The 16,477-nt window shown below is 66.1% G+C and overlaps 1 protein-coding gene across 1 annotated transcript in view; it reads left to right on the top strand.

Annotated features, from left to right (window-relative positions):
* LRP1 (LDL receptor related protein 1) overlaps positions 1-14,183 on the top strand; it is a 179,908-nt gene extending 165,725 nt beyond the window's left edge. Inside the window, exons 68-89 of the mRNA XM_065419313.1 lie at positions 37-153; positions 2,121-2,227; positions 2,494-2,626; positions 3,014-3,133; positions 4,096-4,218; positions 5,032-5,178; positions 6,260-6,394; positions 7,245-7,364; positions 7,697-7,965; positions 8,046-8,224; positions 8,640-8,746; positions 9,192-9,308; positions 9,731-9,907; positions 10,225-10,365; positions 10,664-10,837; positions 11,148-11,309; positions 11,737-11,911; positions 12,496-12,600; positions 12,980-13,044; positions 13,404-13,494; positions 13,751-13,895; positions 14,043-14,183. Coding sequence (XP_065275385.1) covers positions 37-153; positions 2,121-2,227; positions 2,494-2,626; positions 3,014-3,133; positions 4,096-4,218; positions 5,032-5,178; positions 6,260-6,394; positions 7,245-7,364; positions 7,697-7,965; positions 8,046-8,224; positions 8,640-8,746; positions 9,192-9,308; positions 9,731-9,907; positions 10,225-10,365; positions 10,664-10,837; positions 11,148-11,309; positions 11,737-11,911; positions 12,496-12,600; positions 12,980-13,044; positions 13,404-13,494; positions 13,751-13,895; positions 14,043-14,183 — 3,050 coding nt within the window. The remainder of the gene's footprint in view (positions 1-36; positions 154-2,120; positions 2,228-2,493; positions 2,627-3,013; positions 3,134-4,095; positions 4,219-5,031; positions 5,179-6,259; positions 6,395-7,244; positions 7,365-7,696; positions 7,966-8,045; positions 8,225-8,639; positions 8,747-9,191; positions 9,309-9,730; positions 9,908-10,224; positions 10,366-10,663; positions 10,838-11,147; positions 11,310-11,736; positions 11,912-12,495; positions 12,601-12,979; positions 13,045-13,403; positions 13,495-13,750; positions 13,896-14,042) is intronic.
* The last annotated feature ends 2,294 nt before the right edge of the window (positions 14,184-16,477 follow it).

The raw sequence follows: 16,477 nt of genomic DNA, 5'->3' as shown, positions 1-16,477 counted from the left end.
TTTCCCCTGCTCCCCCCGCCCTGCCTTTCACTGCAGACGAGCGCACCTGCGAGCCGTACCAGTTCCGCTGCAAGAACAACCGGTGCGTGCCGGGCCGCTGGCAGTGCGACTACGACAACGACTGCGGGGACAACTCGGACGAGGAGAGCTGCAGTACGTGCCACCGTCAGCCCCGCGCTGGCCCGGGTGGGGATGGGGAGGGAACAGGACACGGCCTTCTCCAACCGGAGGAAGCCTGCGGTGGATGCACGGCCCCGTGCTGAGGAGTGGCGTGGGCTGGTCCTGCTGCTGGGCGGGGGGAGGCTGGTTGCTGTGGGTGGAGACAGGAGTACCCTGCTGGGCTGCTCTTGGACGAGTCGATGAGCAGATTCACATGGGGCTGCGTCAGGGGCCTGCCCTGTAAGCCCCCCAGCGCGGTCTGTGGTGTGGCCTGGAGAGAGACAGGAAGGTGATCCCAGCGCTGGGATCTGTGCACCACTTAGGAAGGGGCGTCGTTTCCATGAGCGCAGCCTTCCCTTCCCCAGCACGGCTGCTCTTAAATCACTTCCCCAGTGTCTTGGATCGGGTTCGCTGAAGTGTGAGGTCAGAGGATCCATGCGGCACTAAATCACCTTTGGCTAATCTGCTTGCGCGGCTGCACCAGTAAGGGGTGCTTTTAAACCGATTGAAGGTGTGTCTCCACCGGACGCAGGGATGCCTGCATGAGCTGGAAATCACCCCTTCCGCTCCCGTGGAGACATGCCCGCGGCACAAGGCCATCTGGACACCCTGATGGCAGTTCAATTGAAGCCGATTAGGATCAGCTTGAACTGAAATCAGAGCGTCACCACACAGGTTGGCACCAAGTGAACGAAACCGATTTAACTGATCCAGTGCGAATGTGCGTAGAGACGAGGCCTCGCCCAGTCAGACTGCGTAAACCGGTTCTCGGACTGCGGTCCTTGCCCCTCCAGTCTCTTTCCAGGCATTAGGATGGAATTTTTTTTTTTCCTTTTTGTTGCTCTCATGTCGTGTATTTGAGTTTGTGCCATTTCACCTCATCTTATGTTTTTCTCCATTTTCACACTGTCGTTACGGGGTGCTCAGAGGTAGGTTCCTGCCGAAATCTTCTTAATTCCATATAAAGTGTTCAGTAAATAAATAAACCAACCAATCTGGAGGAGAGGGGATGGGGGGCGGGTGAGAGACCGACACGGACAGTCATTCTGAACCTCGTCAGCTGAATCTGCTGCCCCCGGGCACAGAGAGTGACAGGGTTAAATATTACCACATCCGGGACCCATGCATGGCTCATATTTAGCTCCAAGTTCTACCCTCGCCCCATCTGCTTCTGCAAATTGACCCAGATTGGTCTGCTCTCCCCAGCCTCAGCCCCCGTCTGCACCTCCCCTCCCACCCTCTTGATGCCTCCAGAGGGGACATGGCGCATGATCTCCCGCGGGTGGAGCAGGAGATGGGGGTGGAAGTAATTCAGCGGGTTCCTCCAGGCTGGCGCAGGGCCATGGGGCCAGCAAAGCCATGCGTTGTGGGGGCGGGAGCAGATCCCCGTTCCGAGCAGGTATTGCTGTGACATTCAGAGCAGCTCCGCGCACAGCGAGGGAGTGCCAGGAGACACGTCGGGCCCCCCGTGCCAGCATACCCGTTGGCACTCTCCGCGTTCCTGGGCATCACCCCGCCGGGTCCGAGCTCTGCTGTGGGAGCCAGCAGCTCTGAGGTGCGCCCTCAGCTCTAGGAGACGCAGTTTAAACACGTTCCACCTGTCCCACAGCCAGTGCATGAGCGCCGGAGCCGCTGACCAGTCAGTCTCGGCCTGTCCCTGAACGGGAGCAGCCCCTGCTCCCGGAAGGTGGGGATTAGGGATGGAGCTGCAGCCGGAGGGGGTAGCTAGAGCTGGGACTGTCCCTCCCTTCCTTCCCCCCTCGTCCCTCTGGGGAAGCTGGGATGGTTCGGGGCCAGGGGTGGCATTTGAAGTCAATATGAGCCATGCACCTCTCTGGCCATTTCCCCGGCTCGGCTTGCTCCCCCGGCGCCGCTGAATGAGTGTCTGTGTCCGCTCCCCCCGCCCGGTGAGCCGCACCGCTCACCGGGGACGCCCCGTCTTCTCTCCCCTCTGCCTCCAGCGCCCAGGCCCTGCTCGGAGAGCGAGTTCTCCTGCGCCAACGGGCGCTGCATCGCCGGCCGGTGGAAGTGTGATGGGGACCACGACTGTGCCGACGGCTCCGACGAGGTATGGACGGGGAGAGGGGGCGGCTTCCCCCCACCAGCCAGCCCTGGCCTGCCCCTCTCAGCTCGGGCCCAGGATGCTGCAGCTGGAGCCTCCTGCTCATGGGCAACCGGCCTGGCACCTGGGTAGCTCGCGACGCACCGGGGCTGGCTGTGCGCTAGCAGCCAGGACCAGACAGGCGCCTCCTCTGCCAGAGCCCACCCCCCATTTTCGCCCTGGCGGGGTTTTCTCCCTGCCCCGCTCACCCGCCATCTCCTCCCGCCCTGCAGAAGGACTGCACGCTGCGCTGCGAATTCGACCAGTTCCAATGCAAGAACGGGCACTGCATCCCCATGCGCTGGCGCTGCGACGCCGACGCCGACTGCATGGATGGCAGCGACGAGGAGAACTGCGGCACCGGGGGTAACAGCAGCGCGGGCGAAGGGCTCACACACACACATACCCCCCCACGCCTCGCGGCCGCGTTAACCCTGGAGCCTAATGAGGGAGCCAGCTGTGCTGGCGTGCGACCACGCGCCCAAGCTGCACGTGCAGTCGGGCATTTGCATTGCAGGGCCTGCCAATAAAGAAGGGGCAAGAACCTGCCACTGGGTGTCTGCCCCCCAGATCCATGGGCCTGCTGTGGCTGGATGGGGGGCGCTGCCCCTGGCCTGGGCTCCGTCTCCTGGGTTCCTTTGCGATCAGTCGGCCAAGGGGGCTCCAGCGAGCTCCTGTCCCCCGCCCCGCCCCCGGCGCGGCCCCCTCCCCACGAGCACGGGCCCTGACGCGCCCGTCTCCCCCTCCCCGCAGTGCGCACCTGCCCCCTGGACGAGTTCCAGTGCAACAACACCCTTTGCAAGCCGCTGGCATGGAAGTGCGACGGGGAGGACGACTGTGGGGACAATTCGGACGAGAATCCCGAGGAGTGCTGTGAGTGTCCCCCGTCCCGCCCGGCCTCCTGTCCTCCCGCTCCCTGGCTAACCCACGCATGCCGGGGAGGGGTGCACTGCTGGAAGGGGTGGGGCTCTGGGAGGCGTGGGCACACCGCGTGAGGCCGAACCCGGACGGGGTGGGCGGCGCCCTGAGCTGACCCAAAGAATTCTCTGTCCCGGCTGGTGTCATGCTCAGGGTCAGCCCGTTGCCAGCTTGGGGGGGCAGGAAGGAATTTGATCCCCGGTCCGATCGGCAGGGATCAGGGGGAGCAGAGAGTTTGGAGGTTAGCGTGGAGGGGCCCCAGTTTGGGGTGGGGGGAGCACTGGGTCGGGGCTGGAGCCTGGGGGCCTTTTGCCTCCCTCTGCCCCATGGGGCATGGATCACCGGCTCTCCCACCCAGGCGATTCCCTGTCATCGCCGGGCCCTGGGGGGCCCCGGTCTCCCCTGGTCTCTGCCTGTGGCTCGGAGCTCTCCCGAGGGCTGAGATGTTTGAGTCGGGTTCAGACGGGGGAGGCGGGTGCCGGTAACGCCCGTGCTCTGCAGTGGGGCAGGCTCCGTGGGCTGATGGCCTGGCCCCCGGGTGCTTGTGAGTGGTTCACAGAGCCCAAGAGGACTGGCCTAGTGGGCGAGGCCAAGGCTGGGGGGCCAACAAGCCGGGGAAGGGGCAGAATGTCAATGTGGGGGTCACTTCTGGAGGGGGAGCAGAGGTTTTGGGGGGTCAGCCCAGGAGGGGGCACAGTCTGGGGGGAGCGGAGCGGAGTTTATGGGGCTCTGAGCCTGGGGGATTTCCAGGGAGTTTGGGGTCAGCCCCAGTTTGGAGCCAGGTTCTCCAGCCGGGCCCTGCGATGGAGTCCGAGTCCTGGCACCTGGGCGCATTGGGGGGGGGGGGGAAGGGAGGGGGGCTGAGCCAGGCAGCGGCGTCTCCGTTCACCAGCTCCGCCTGTCTGTCGCCGGCGCAGTGAGGTTCCAGTGCCCGCCCGGCCGACCGTTCCGCTGCAAGAACGACCGCGTGTGCCTGTGGATCGGGCGTCAGTGCGACGGCATCGACAACTGCGGGGACGGCACGGACGAGCGAGACTGCGGTGAGCAGCCCTGAGGTCACTGCCACTGCCCCGCTCTAGAGATGGGCGGAGTCAGGCCTGGGCGGGAGCCCCACCTGAGCCACGGCCACAGAGCAAGTCACATGTAGAGCCAGGAACGGAACCCAGGAGTCCTGGCTCCCAGCCCTCCGCTCTAACCACTAGATCCCTCTCTACTCCCAGAGCCAGGGATAGAACCCAGGAGTCCTGGCTCCCAGCCCTCCGCTCTGACCACTAGATCCCTGTCTGCTCCCAGAGCCAGGGATAGAACCCAGGAGTCCTAGCTCCCAGCCCTCCGCTCTGACCACTAGATCCCTGTCTGCTCCCAGAGCCAGGGATAGAACCCAGGAGTCCTGGCTCCCAGCCCTCCGCTCTGACCACTAGATCCCTCTCTGCTCCCAGAGCCAGGGATAGAACCCAGAAGTCCTGGCTCCCAGCCCTCCGCTCTGACCACTAGATCCCTCTCTGCTCCCAGAGCCAGGGACAGAACCCAGGAGTCCTGGCTCCCAGCCCTCCGCTCTGACCACTAGATCCCTGTCTGCTCCCAGAGCCAGGGATAGAACCCAGGAGTCCTGGCTCCCAGCCCTCCGCTCTGACCACTAGATCCCTGTCTGCTCCCAGAGCCAGGGATAGAACCCAGGAGTCCTGGCTCCCAGGCCACTGCTGTAGTCACTAGCCCCTCCCCCTGTTCCCCATCGTATCCTTCCTGGGGCAGGGAATGTGTGTCTTTCTGTGGGGCCGGGGTCAGTGGCCCTTAGCCCCCAGGGCTGCTCCCATGCTCTGGTCTCAAGCCCACTCCCCTGCCGGCCCCCACAGAGTTGCCCACCGCCAGGCCCAAGAGCTGCAGCCACGAGAAGAGCGAATTCCTCTGCAAGAACAAGAAATGCATCAGCTCCCTCCTGCGCTGCAACTTCTTCGATGACTGCGGGGACGGCTCGGACGAGGAGCCGTGTTCCCACGGCGGTGAGTGGGCTGTAAAGCGAGTCTCTCTCACCACACGTTGTAATAGTTCACAGGCTGGATTTCCCGTCAACCAGGGACCCCTCCCCCAGGTCAGAGTCCTTCCAGTGTTCGTTGATGTGCTGAGCAGAGAGATGGGAGAAGAAGGGGGGGCAGCAGATGTGAGGGTTGAACCTTCTCTGTGAGGAAATGTAAATTTCTTGTTTACACCTTCCTGCTGCTGAAGAACGGTTGCTTAAGCCGGTGATCGCTCTTTAACACCTGTCTGGGGTGCTAGTGTGTCTTTGTCCCTGAAAAACTAGTTTGCATCTGCTTGTCTGAACCTTGGAACAGTTTATATCAACGATACGTAGTAGAATCTTATAATTTCACATAGAATGTTGTTACACATATTGTACCAGGACAATAATGTTCAGCAGATTATGAGTTTTCAGATGATTCCTCACAAGGTATTCTTTGTACGAAATGTATCATAGTATTGTAAAAGTGGTGACCATAATAGTACAGACCGTCACAGAGGGCAGGGCTGGGCTAGCAGGGGGCTGTGGGTCAGGATTGAGGGGCACCGGCACAGCTGTTGGGGGTTGTCCAGGGCTGGGCGAACGGGGCTGTGGGTCGGGAGTGAGGGGCACCGGCAGAGCTGTGGGGAGCCCAAGGCTGGGCTAGCAGAGGGCTGCGGGTTGGGAGTGAGGGGCACCGGCAGAGCTGGGGGGAGCCCAGAGCTGGGCTAGCAGGGAGCTGTGGGTCGGGAGTGAGGGGCACCGGCAGGGCTGTGTGGAGCCCAAGGCTGGGCTAGCAGGGGCTGCGGGTCGGGAGTGAGGGGCACCGGCAGGGCTTGGGGGAGCCCAGGGCTGGGCTAGCAGGGGGAGCTCTCTCCCTCCGAGGTTTTGCTCTGTCAGGGCTGGGCCAGTGTTCCCAGGAGGCCTGAAATATGTTCTCCTATTGAGGTCCCAGGTTCGCCCACAGATGCCACCCAGGCGGGGGGGAGGGGGGTGCTGGCTCCGGGGCAGCACGGCAGTTGGTACAGTCCTTGGTCCCATGGCCGCGCCCTGACGAGCCGCTTGGCCCTTCGTCCCCCTTGCAGATCCCAATCTGTACGGCTGCCACACCAACGTGACCATGTGCGGGGACGAGGCCAAGTGCATCCAATCCCAGACGACCGTCTACTGCACCTGCCGCAGCGGCTTCCAGAAAGCACCTGACAAAAACACCTGCCAAGGTACCAGGCCGCTGGGTGCAGGGCTGTGCCGGGGGGGAGGCCAGGACGGAGCCCGGGGCTCTGCTGGACTGCAGGAGGAACCATGCTCCCCACGGACACGGGGCGGGTTCAAGGAATGGGGGGGTTGCCTGGTGGGTAGCACACTCCCAGGGCCACGCCCGGCGGTGGCCACCAGAGCCACTGCCTTTCCGGGTCGTTCTTCTGAAGGAGACAAGGCCAAGATTTCCCAGAATGCCCAGGGACTCTGGGGAAGAGGGGCCTGGTTTTCAGAGGGCAGGTGCCAGGAATAGGACCCAGGTGTCCTGAGTCCCAGTCAAGTGCTTCGCCCGCTGGACCTCGGAAGCACGTCCCGTGAATGACGCCAGGTGGGGAGCAGCTGACTGGCACCCTGACCTTGGCCTGGCGGACGGCACTGGCAGTTCGGGCACCACGTGGCATCTCAGCACCCTCTAAACTGTTCCTCACCCCTGTTCCCGGAGCTCTCCGCAGACGGCCCATCCCTGGCCCAGCCTCGTCACCCCCAAGTAGCTTCCGCTCCCTCCCTGCTTTGGGGAGCTGCCGTGCTTAGCAGCTGGGGGGCATGGTCCCCGGTGCCAGCACCAGGAGAGAGCTCCGCTGCCTGGCCGGAGCTGGGGTGCTCACGAGGGTGGTGAATGCAGACACCCCCAGCCCACCTTCCCCTGGAGCCCTGAGCTGTTATGTGCCAGCCCATGGTTACCGTGAGGGGCTGTATCGCCCGCCCCCGCGCGGCGCCCTCTGCTCTCAGGTAGGACTGCCCTGGGGTGGGCCCCCCGCCCCGTCACAGCTCCCCCGGCCTCTCACGGCCTGTCTGCCTCTGATCCCTGCCCAGACATCAACGAGTGCTCGACGTTCGGGACCTGCTCCCAGATCTGCAACAACACCAAGGGGTCCCACGTCTGCAGCTGCGCCCGCAACTTCATGAAGACCCATCACACATGCAAGGCGGAAGGTATGGGGGGCGCGGGCGGTTTGGATACGTCTCCCTGGGACCCCAGCTCCCCTCTCTCCAGCCGTCTCAAACCCTTCCCGTCCCTGCTCCCCCAGCATCTGTCCCGCCTGGCCCCAGGCAGGAGCCACGCGGGACGCACCCCATGTCGGGAGGCCACTGGGCTCCACCCTGGCCCCTCCGCCCGGCCCTGACCGCTGGAATGAGCCAGAGCCGCAGCTCAGTCCCGCTGCCCAGAGCTGGCCAAGCCCGCCCCCTCCTAGCGGGCACATCCCCTGTGCCCCCTCAGTGCTGCACCCCACTGGGCCCCCAGCTGACAGCTCTCCCCCCTGCAGGCTCGGAGCAGCAGATCCTGTACATCGCCGACGACAACAAGATCCGCAGCATGTACCCCTTCAATCCCAACTCGGCCTACGAGCCGGCCTTTCAGGGCGACGAGAACGTGCGCATCGACGCCATGGACATCTACGTCAAGGGCAACAAAATCTACTGGACCAACTGGCACACGGGCAAGATCTCCTACCGCGAGCTGCCGTCGTCCGCCGCCTCCACCGCCTCCAACCGCAACCGCCGGCAGCTGGACGGGGGCGTCACCCACCTCAATGTGAGCGGGCGCTCGGGGCTCCGGGGGGCCGGGGCGAGCCGGGCCAGGGCGCTAAGGCCCCGCCTCTCTCTGCATTCCAGATCTCGGGGCTCAAGATGCCGCGGGGCATCGCCGTGGACTGGGTGGCCGGGAACGTCTACTGGACGGACTCCGGGCGCGACGTCATTGAGGTGGCGCAGATGAAGGGCGACAACCGCAAGACACTGATCTCGGGGATGATCGACGAGCCCCACGCCATCGTGGTCGACCCGCTCCGAGGGTACGAGACGTCCCTGCCCCGTCCAGACCCCCTGTTCCACCCCCTGCGCTCCCCCCCCATATCCAGAACCGGCGCCCCACCCCGTCCCACACCCTGCCCCCCATCCGGCCCCCGCGCCCCACTCCGTCCCACCCCCTGCACTCCCCCCCCCGCTGTATCCATGGGGAGGCACCAAGGTCCCCCCCTCGGGGCTGGTGCGGATTAACCCTTCGAGGGCCCCAGCGCGCTGCCGGCTCCATCCCTCATCTCAGCAGCACAAACAGGCCGTTGAGGTCAGTGGGGCTGCGGGCACGGGGCACTGCAGTGTCGGGGGCTGGGCTCAGAGCCCCCCGCCAGCAGCCTGTGCGCCAGGGGTCGTGCCTCTCCGCCCCTCCCCCAGGGACCCACTCCGCCAAGGCCTTTCCTCTCTTCACAGGACCATGTACTGGTCCGACTGGGGCAACCACCCCAAGATCGAGAAGGCCGCGATGGACGGGACCATGAGGGAGACGCTGGTGCAGGACAACATCCAGTGGCCGACAGGTGAGCAGGGCCGGGCACGGCGGGCGGGGCAGGGGGTCCCCCGGCACCCAGCGAGGGTTCAGGCAGATAGCGGGCTCTGGAGTGAGGGCACCGGGCCAGGACTCCTGGGTTCTCTTCCCAGCTCTGCCACCGTGTGACCTGGGGTAGGTTGCTTTGTGACTCGGTTTCCCTCGTCTGTAACCAATGCCCGTACGAAGCGCTTGGGGATCTGGAGAATCTAGTAACACCCCACGTCTGCGCGATCTGCCCTCTTCCTGGGGGACCCGCAACTGGGGACTCCGGGAGCTGGGCCCTGCTGCTGTCCAACCCGTCTGGGGGTGTCTGGCCGGCCGTGCTGCAGCCCACTTCCCAGCAGTGCCCACGACTCATCTGCCGTGTGGAGCTGCCCGGCTGGGCTGCTAGAGCTGCTGCAGCCGACGGGATCTCAGCGCGTGTCTCCCCGCAGGCCTGGCTGTCGACTATCACAACGAGCGGCTGTACTGGGCCGACGCCAAGCTCTCCGTCATCGGCAGCATCCGTTTCAATGGGACCGACCCCGTCGTGGCCATCGATAACAAGAAAGGTGAGAGGCCGCTGCAGAGAGCCGGGCTGGGCTGGGGAGGTCTCCTTAGGACGGGCAGCCACGCCCCACCCCCTCCCAGCACCCCGTCCTGGCTGGGGACCAGCGGCCTAGCTGAGCCGGGGCGCGGGGATCTGGCATCGGGTCTCCAGAGTGCACCATGAGACAGAGGGAACGGAGCTGTTCCTTCACTGCCCACAAGGGGTCACCAGTGAGCAGCTGCAGAAGAGCCCCGCCCCCAGAGCTCCCCCCTCTACTTAGCCAATCATGCTGCGTCCCCTGTGTCCTGCCCCGTTCCAGCAGGAGGCCTGATACCGGGGTAGAGGGGCCCTTGGCCAGACACACAGCAGGTATCCGGTTACAGCTGCGCCCTGAGCTGCAGGGCCGGCCTCTGACTCCGCGCCCCTCCCGCCCTGTCCCCCCAGGACTGAGCCACCCCTTCAGCATCGACATCTTTGAGGATTACATCTACGGCGTCACCTACATTAACAACCGCATCTTCAAGATCCACAAGTTCGGGCACGGGCCCGTCACCAACCTGACGTCTGGGCTGAACCACGCCACCGACGTGGTGCTCTACCACCAGTACAAGCAGCCGGACGGTGAGCGCCAGGGCCAGCCGGGGACCCCCCAGGGCTGCGCGGCCTCCTCCGCCCTGCCAGGAGCACGCCCTGGGTTACAGCATTGGGCCACCCCCGTCGGCCGAGCCGCAAAGGAAAGGGGGGTCACAACCACAGAACAGCCCCCTCCAGTCTGAGCTGGGGCGGCCGGGGCTGCGGGACACAAGGGTGGGCACCTCCGGAGGGTGGTGCTACATGCGCTGGGACGGACGGGGGGTGCTGTGGGGCAGGGGTGCCCGGCCATGTAGCCCCCACCCTGCGCTCCCTTCACCCACACACCCCTCCCCTCTCTCTCCCAGTGACCAACCCCTGCGACAGGAAGAAATGCGAGTGGCTCTGCCTTTTGAGCCCTAGCGGCCCCGTCTGCACCTGCCCCAACGGGAAGCGGCTGGACAACGGCACATGCGTGGTGATCCCCTCACCCACCGTCTCGCCCGTCGGTACGTGGTGCCACCCGGGGGGGGGGGGGGGGGGAAGGAAGCTGCAGCAAGGCCACGCCCCCTCCAACAGGCCACGCCTCCTGAGCACAGCCAGGGGTTGCTGCCCAAGGGGGGGCGCCACTGGGTGGACAGCGCGTCTCCCAGAGTCACAACCTTCCCACTGGCACTGTAAGGGTTAAGATTCCCCCCGGCCCAGTCCGGGGCATTGCTGGTCCACCCAGAGCTGTGTGCCCACCGGGCACGGTACCAGCCCCTCCGCCGGCAGCCTGTCCTCACTCTCCTCTCCCGTGCTCTCCAGTCCCGACCAGCGACACCTGCGACCTGGTCTGCCTCAACGGGGGCAGCTGCTTCCTGAACGCCCGCAAGCAGGCCAAGTGCCGCTGCCAGCCGCGCTACAACGGCGAGAAGTGCCAGCTGGACCAGTGCTGGGAGTACTGCCAGAACGGGGGCACCTGCGCCGCCTCCCCGTCAGGTATGGGGCACTGCCAGCCAGGGCCGGGAGAGCAGCACCAGGGGAGATGGGCTCGTGGGGCTTGGGAGGGGCACCGGGGTGGGGCCCTGGCTTTGATCCCACAGGAGCTGTGGGTGCTCAGGGATACGGGGCTGGCTGGGCCGTGCCCCTGAGCCCCCGCACCAGCGTGGGAGGCAGGACCGGGGCAGATCCGGCTGCCCTCGGTGCCCAGAGCTGGGCAGAGGGTCCGAAGCCCTGAGGCTCCAGTATCCGCGTCCTAACGAGCGGATCCCGTGGCCCCATCGCGCTGACGCCTTGGCCCCCTTCCCAGGGATGCCGACGTGCCGCTGCCCCACCGGCTTCACCGGGCCCCGGTGCAACCAGCAGGTGTGCGCTGAATACTGCCTGAACAACGGCAGCTGCAGCGTCAACCTGGGCAACCAGCCCAACTGCCGCTGCCCGGCCGGCTTCCTCGGCGACCGCTGCCAGTACCGTGAGTGGGGCGAGCCGGACGCCTGGGTCCTCTCCCCAGCCGGGAGCGGGTGGGGTGTAGTGGTCAGAGCCGGGGGGGGGGGGGGGGGGCAGCTGGGAGCCAGGATTCCTGGGTTCTCTCCCCAGCTGGGAGGGGAGTGGGGCCGAGTGGTCAGAGAGGGGGGGTGGGGTTGGGAACCAGGACTCCTGGGTTCTCTCCCCAGAGCTGGGAGGGGAGTGGGGCTGAGTGGTCGGTCAGAGGGAGGGGTGGGGTTGGGAGCCAGGACTCCTGGGTTCTCTCCCCAGCTGGGAGGGGAGTGGGGTCTAGTGGTCGGTCAGAGAGGGAGGGTGGGGTTGGGAGCCAGGAATCCTGGGTTCTCTCCCCAGCTAGGATGGGCCCTGCTGCTCCCGCCACTCCTCCCTCCCACCGCCCACCCTCTCCCCCGCAGGCCAGTGCTTCGACTACTGTGAGAACGAGGGCGTGTGCCAGCTGGCGGCCGGCGGCGCCAAGCAGTGCCGCTGCCTGCCGCAGTACGAGGGTGCCCGCTGCCAGGTCAGCAAGTGCTCCCGCTGCCAGGAGGGCAAGTGCAACATCAACAGGCAGAGCGGCGAGGTCACCTGCACGTAGGTGTCCGCGGGGCTGGTGCGGCCAGCACGGCTCCCGGGCAGCTCAGCCCTCGGGCCCAGACGCTGCGTGCCAGGCATGCCCGGCGTCTAGGGGCAGCTGAGCCTGCCTGGGGGGGGACGGGGGGGGACTGTGATGGGGGAGGCGCTAGGAGAACAGAGGCACCGAGCTGCTCTGCCCAGAACAGCGCCCTGGTGATCGGGGGGCATGGAGGGGGGCTGGCTCTGTGCCCTGCCAGCCCCCCCGGAGAGCCCTGGCGCCCTGCTCCCTGGCTGCAGCCGTGCTAGGGGGAGCAGGGTCAGTGGGCTGGGCACCTGGAGGATTCAGGGGGTGTGCGCTGACCATGCCCCATCTCTGCCCCACAGCTGAGGGGGGCAGTGCGGGGGTGCATGCGCTGACCCCACCCTGACTCTGCCCCACAGCTGGGGGGAGGGGGGGCTGGGGCAGTGGTGGGCATGCAGAGGGTTCGGGGTGCATGCGCTGACACCCCCTCCGTCTCTGCCCTACAGCTGGGGGGGCAGTGGGGGGGCATGAGGAGTGTTTCGGGTGCATGCGCTGACCCTGCCCCATCTCTGCCCTACAGCTGCCCGAATGGCAAGATGGCACCGAGCTGCCTGACCTGCGACAACTACTGCCTGAACGGGGGCACCTGCACCATGAACGGCAGGACGCAGATGCCGGAATGCCAGTAAGCACCGCCCGGCCCGCGGCGTGGGGGTGATGGGGCCGTAGGGCAGCTCTGCCGGCCGGGCACTTCCATGGCAAAGCCCCCGCGCAGGGCCCAGCTCAGCCCCCCGTCCTGCCAGGAGCCGCCCGAGCGGGAACTGCCAGGATGTGCCCCCTGCTCCAAATCTCAGCAGAGTCCCCCAGGAACGGGGGGTGTCCCCCCCCACATAGCAGAGGAGGCACGAGTGGCAGGGACATCCGCTCTGCAAGCCCCCCCGGTCCAGACGGTCTCCGTGCTCCCCCGCCTGCTCCCTCCCCGATCCACGTGCCCCCGCCCCGTGTGCCCCCCATTCCTGCGCTCCGCTCCCCTCTAACCTGCGCTTGGCTTCCCGCCCCGCCAGGTGCGCGACGGATCTGACGGGGCTGCGGTGTGAGGACTTTGGGGTCAGCGAGCAGCAGAGCGGCCGTATGTATATGGGGGGGGGCATTTCCCTGCCCTCCTGAGGGTCCCCGGGGGGTGGGCGTCTGCACCCACAGAGCCAGCTCATCCCACTGCCCCCCCCCATAGAAATCTCAGAGTCCCTTTCAGCTGGCGAGGGGCTGAGCCCCCCCCGGGTACCTCGGCGCCAGGCCTGGATCGCCCCAGACAGTGGGGAGCCCACCCATGCCCCGGATCGCCCCAGACAGTGGGGAGCCCACCCCCGTCCTATGCTCCGGATCGCCCCAGACAGTGGGGAGCCCACTCCCGCCCCATGAGCCGGGCCCGGGGAGGGTCGGGGGCTCCCCAGCCGTGCCCTGACGTGCCGCCTTTCCCTGCCGCCCCAGGAACGGCCTCCATCGTCATCCCCATCGTATTGCTGCTGCTCATCCTGCTGCTGGGCCTGGCGGTCTTCTGGTACAAGCGGCGGGTTAAAGGGTGAGTCGTGGGCCGGGGGGGAGGGGTTACCGGGCCGGGGGGCGGGTTGGGGGTTCCTGGCCATGGGCCGGGAGCTGAGATTCTAGTCAGAGGGTCACCTGGCTGTGGGGCCCTGCCCCTGTGATATCGATGGCCCTCTCCCTGCAGCATGGGGCTCCCCAAGCCCTTTGCCCCACACACTGCTCCCCCCCCGGCAGGCACCTGCCTCTGCCCCCCATGCCCAGCGCTAACCCTATGCTCGCCCCGTGCTCCCCAGCGCCAAAGGCTTCCAGCACCAGCGGATGACGAACGGCGCCATGAACGTGGAGATCGGGAACCCCACCTACAAGATGTACGAGGGGGAGCCGGAGGACGACGTGGGGGAGCTGCTGGACGCCGACTTCGCCCTGGACCCGGACAAGGTGAGGGTGGGGGCGGGGGATGGAGCCGACCCCATGGGAACCCCGCAGCAGGGACGCCAGAGGAGAAGGGGGGGGACAGTGGGAGACACCCTCCCCCATGGGGACCTTCTGTTCCCCCCTCCTCACCCCTCGCTCTCCCCCCCTCAGCCCACCAACTTTACCAACCCCGTCTACGCCACCCTCTACATGGGAGCCCACAACAGCCGGAACTCGCTGGCCAGCACGGACGAGAAGCGGGAGCTGCTGTCGCGGGGCGCGGACGACGACCTGGCTGACCCGCTGGCATAGGGGGCAGGGATGGGGGGGGGTCGGGCAACCCCCTAGCACAGGGGGCAGAGACGGGGGGAGGGGGCTGCGGTGCCGCCGGTTTGGAAAAGAAGCCAATCAAGAGACAAGCGGGGGGGAGGGGGGGCGACAGACACTGTATAAATGTACAAATGAAGGATTATTACTTTTATATGTGAGCAGTATTATTACTTGTCTATTCCCTGGGCCAGGCTCCCCCTCTTCCCCCCCCCCTCCCCCCGTGGGACGAGCCGGCATCTCGGAGCGGGCACAGCGAGGGGCTGAAGCCGGGGGGGTGTCGGAGCGGGCACAGCGAGGGGTTAAAGTGGGGGGGGGGGGATACCCGGCTTGTCTCCATAGCGCTGGGGAGCTGGGTCCAAGGCTGTTGGGGGGATCCCCCCTTGGCTGGGGTGTGGGGGGGTGCGTGGCAGCATTAACCCTGCGATCGCCCCCCCGCTGCAGTTGAAACCTGCCGCAGTTGGGTCCTGGTGGGTTTTGCCCCCCCGGGGCACCGTGTCCAGCCCCCCCACCCCGAGCGACGAACAAATCAGTCTCCAATGCCCCGGTGACTCGATTCCCCCCCCCCAACACGCAGCCCCCTCCCCCACCTGCCAGCAGCTGCAGGGGGAGGAGCCAGATGGAGAGCTCCTCCCCCTTGTCCTCAGCCCCGCCCCTCCCATCCCCATTCGCCATTGCAATCCTGTCCCACAAATCCGTTCCCTCGCTCCAACCTCACCAATCACCCTCCTTCCCGCCGAGGCTCCCATCCAACCAATCACCTTTGTTCCCGCCTCCTGCTCCCATCCCACCAATCACCTTCCTTCCCGCCCAGGCTCCCATCCAACCAATCACCTGCCCCAGAGCACTCTCTAGGTGGGATCCCCTTTTCCCTTCCCCCCCCCCCCCGGCACTGATTCCCGGGAGGGGGGTGCGGCTCCTTCGGGACTGGGGGTGTTTGGGGGCCTGCACCCCCGGGCCCCGTGGCTGGAGCTGGGGCCGCTGCCTGGGTCTCCCCTGCCGGGGGCGGGGGGTTCCTTTCCTTTGCGCCTAGCGCCATGTTTAGTGCATGCTCCTGCGGGCAAAGGGGGGGGCCCAGGCACCGCGCCGGGCACCCCGCTCCCCAGGGGCTGCCGCCGGCCCGCCCCAGCTTCATCTCCACTCGTTTCTCCCACAGGCATTTTTTTTTAAACCGAATCAAATGACCTAGCTTTTCTAGTAGGGACGGGATACGCCTGTGGGGGGTGGGGCCCCCGGCCGTTGGCGGGGGGGCACCTTTTCATAACTTTTGCTGGATTACTTTACAACTAAACACAGAGATTGTTATAAATAAAATTTTTAAAAACTGAGGCCTGGCTCCTGCTGCTTGGGGGGGGGGGGGGGAGTTAATGATCCAGCGGCTCAGGAGAACTGTTATGGCAGCGCCAAGTGGTTCCACCTGGGATTGGGGCCACGTTGTCCCAGCTGCTACAGACACAGGGTGATGGCCCCCGCCCCGTCAGGCCAGAGCCCGGTGGTGCCAACCCAGGGCACGAGACGGCCTCCTCCCCGTCAGGCCAGAGCCCGGTGGTGCCAACCCAGGGCACGAGACGGCCCCCTCCCTGTCAGGCCAGAGCCCGGTCGTGCTGACCCCGGGCACTAGACAGCCCCCGCCCCGTCAGGCCAGAGCCCGGTGGTGCCAACCCAGGGCACGAGACGGCCCCCTCCCTGTCAGGCCAGAGCCCGGTCGTGCTGACCCCGGGCACTAGACAGCCCCCGCCCCGTCAGGCCAGAGCCCGGTGGTGCCAACCCAGGGCACGAGACGGCCCCCTCCCTGTCAGGCCAGAGCCCGGTCGTGCTGACCCCGGGCACTAGACAGCCCCCCGCCCCGTCAGATCAGAGCCCGGTGGTGCTGACCCCGGGCACTAGACAGCCCCCGCCCCGTCAGATCAGAGCTGGCTGGGGAAAGAGGGAGGCCCAGACCCGGAGTCCCCGGGTGACGCTCGGGAACTGCTCCCTACGAAGCCAGTCAGGACTCTGGTGAAGTCTCCTCTCTCGGAGCAGACTGTCTCCAGGGCAAGAAGCTCACACAGCTTCACCTTCCTGGGTCTGACCTGGGAGCATTCAGCATCCTCTGCCCCTCCGTGCGCTTCCCGCAGCGAGTCTGCACCGGCGGGGTCCTGGGGCAGCCAGAGGGCCCTGCCCCCCAACTCCGCAGCCAGACTCGACTCTCAGCCAGACGGTAACACAGAAGGGTTATTAGACGACAGGAACATGGTCCAAACAAAGCTTGTAGGTACAGAGAACAGGACCCCTCAGTC

The sequence above is a fragment of the Emys orbicularis genome, chromosome 19 (assembly GCF_028017835.1).
Source record: "Emys orbicularis isolate rEmyOrb1 chromosome 19, rEmyOrb1.hap1, whole genome shotgun sequence".
NCBI lineage: Eukaryota > Metazoa > Chordata > Testudines > Emydidae > Emys > Emys orbicularis.
The sequence above is the reverse complement of the archived record's forward strand: the minus strand, read 5'-3'. Positions and strand labels throughout refer to the sequence as shown.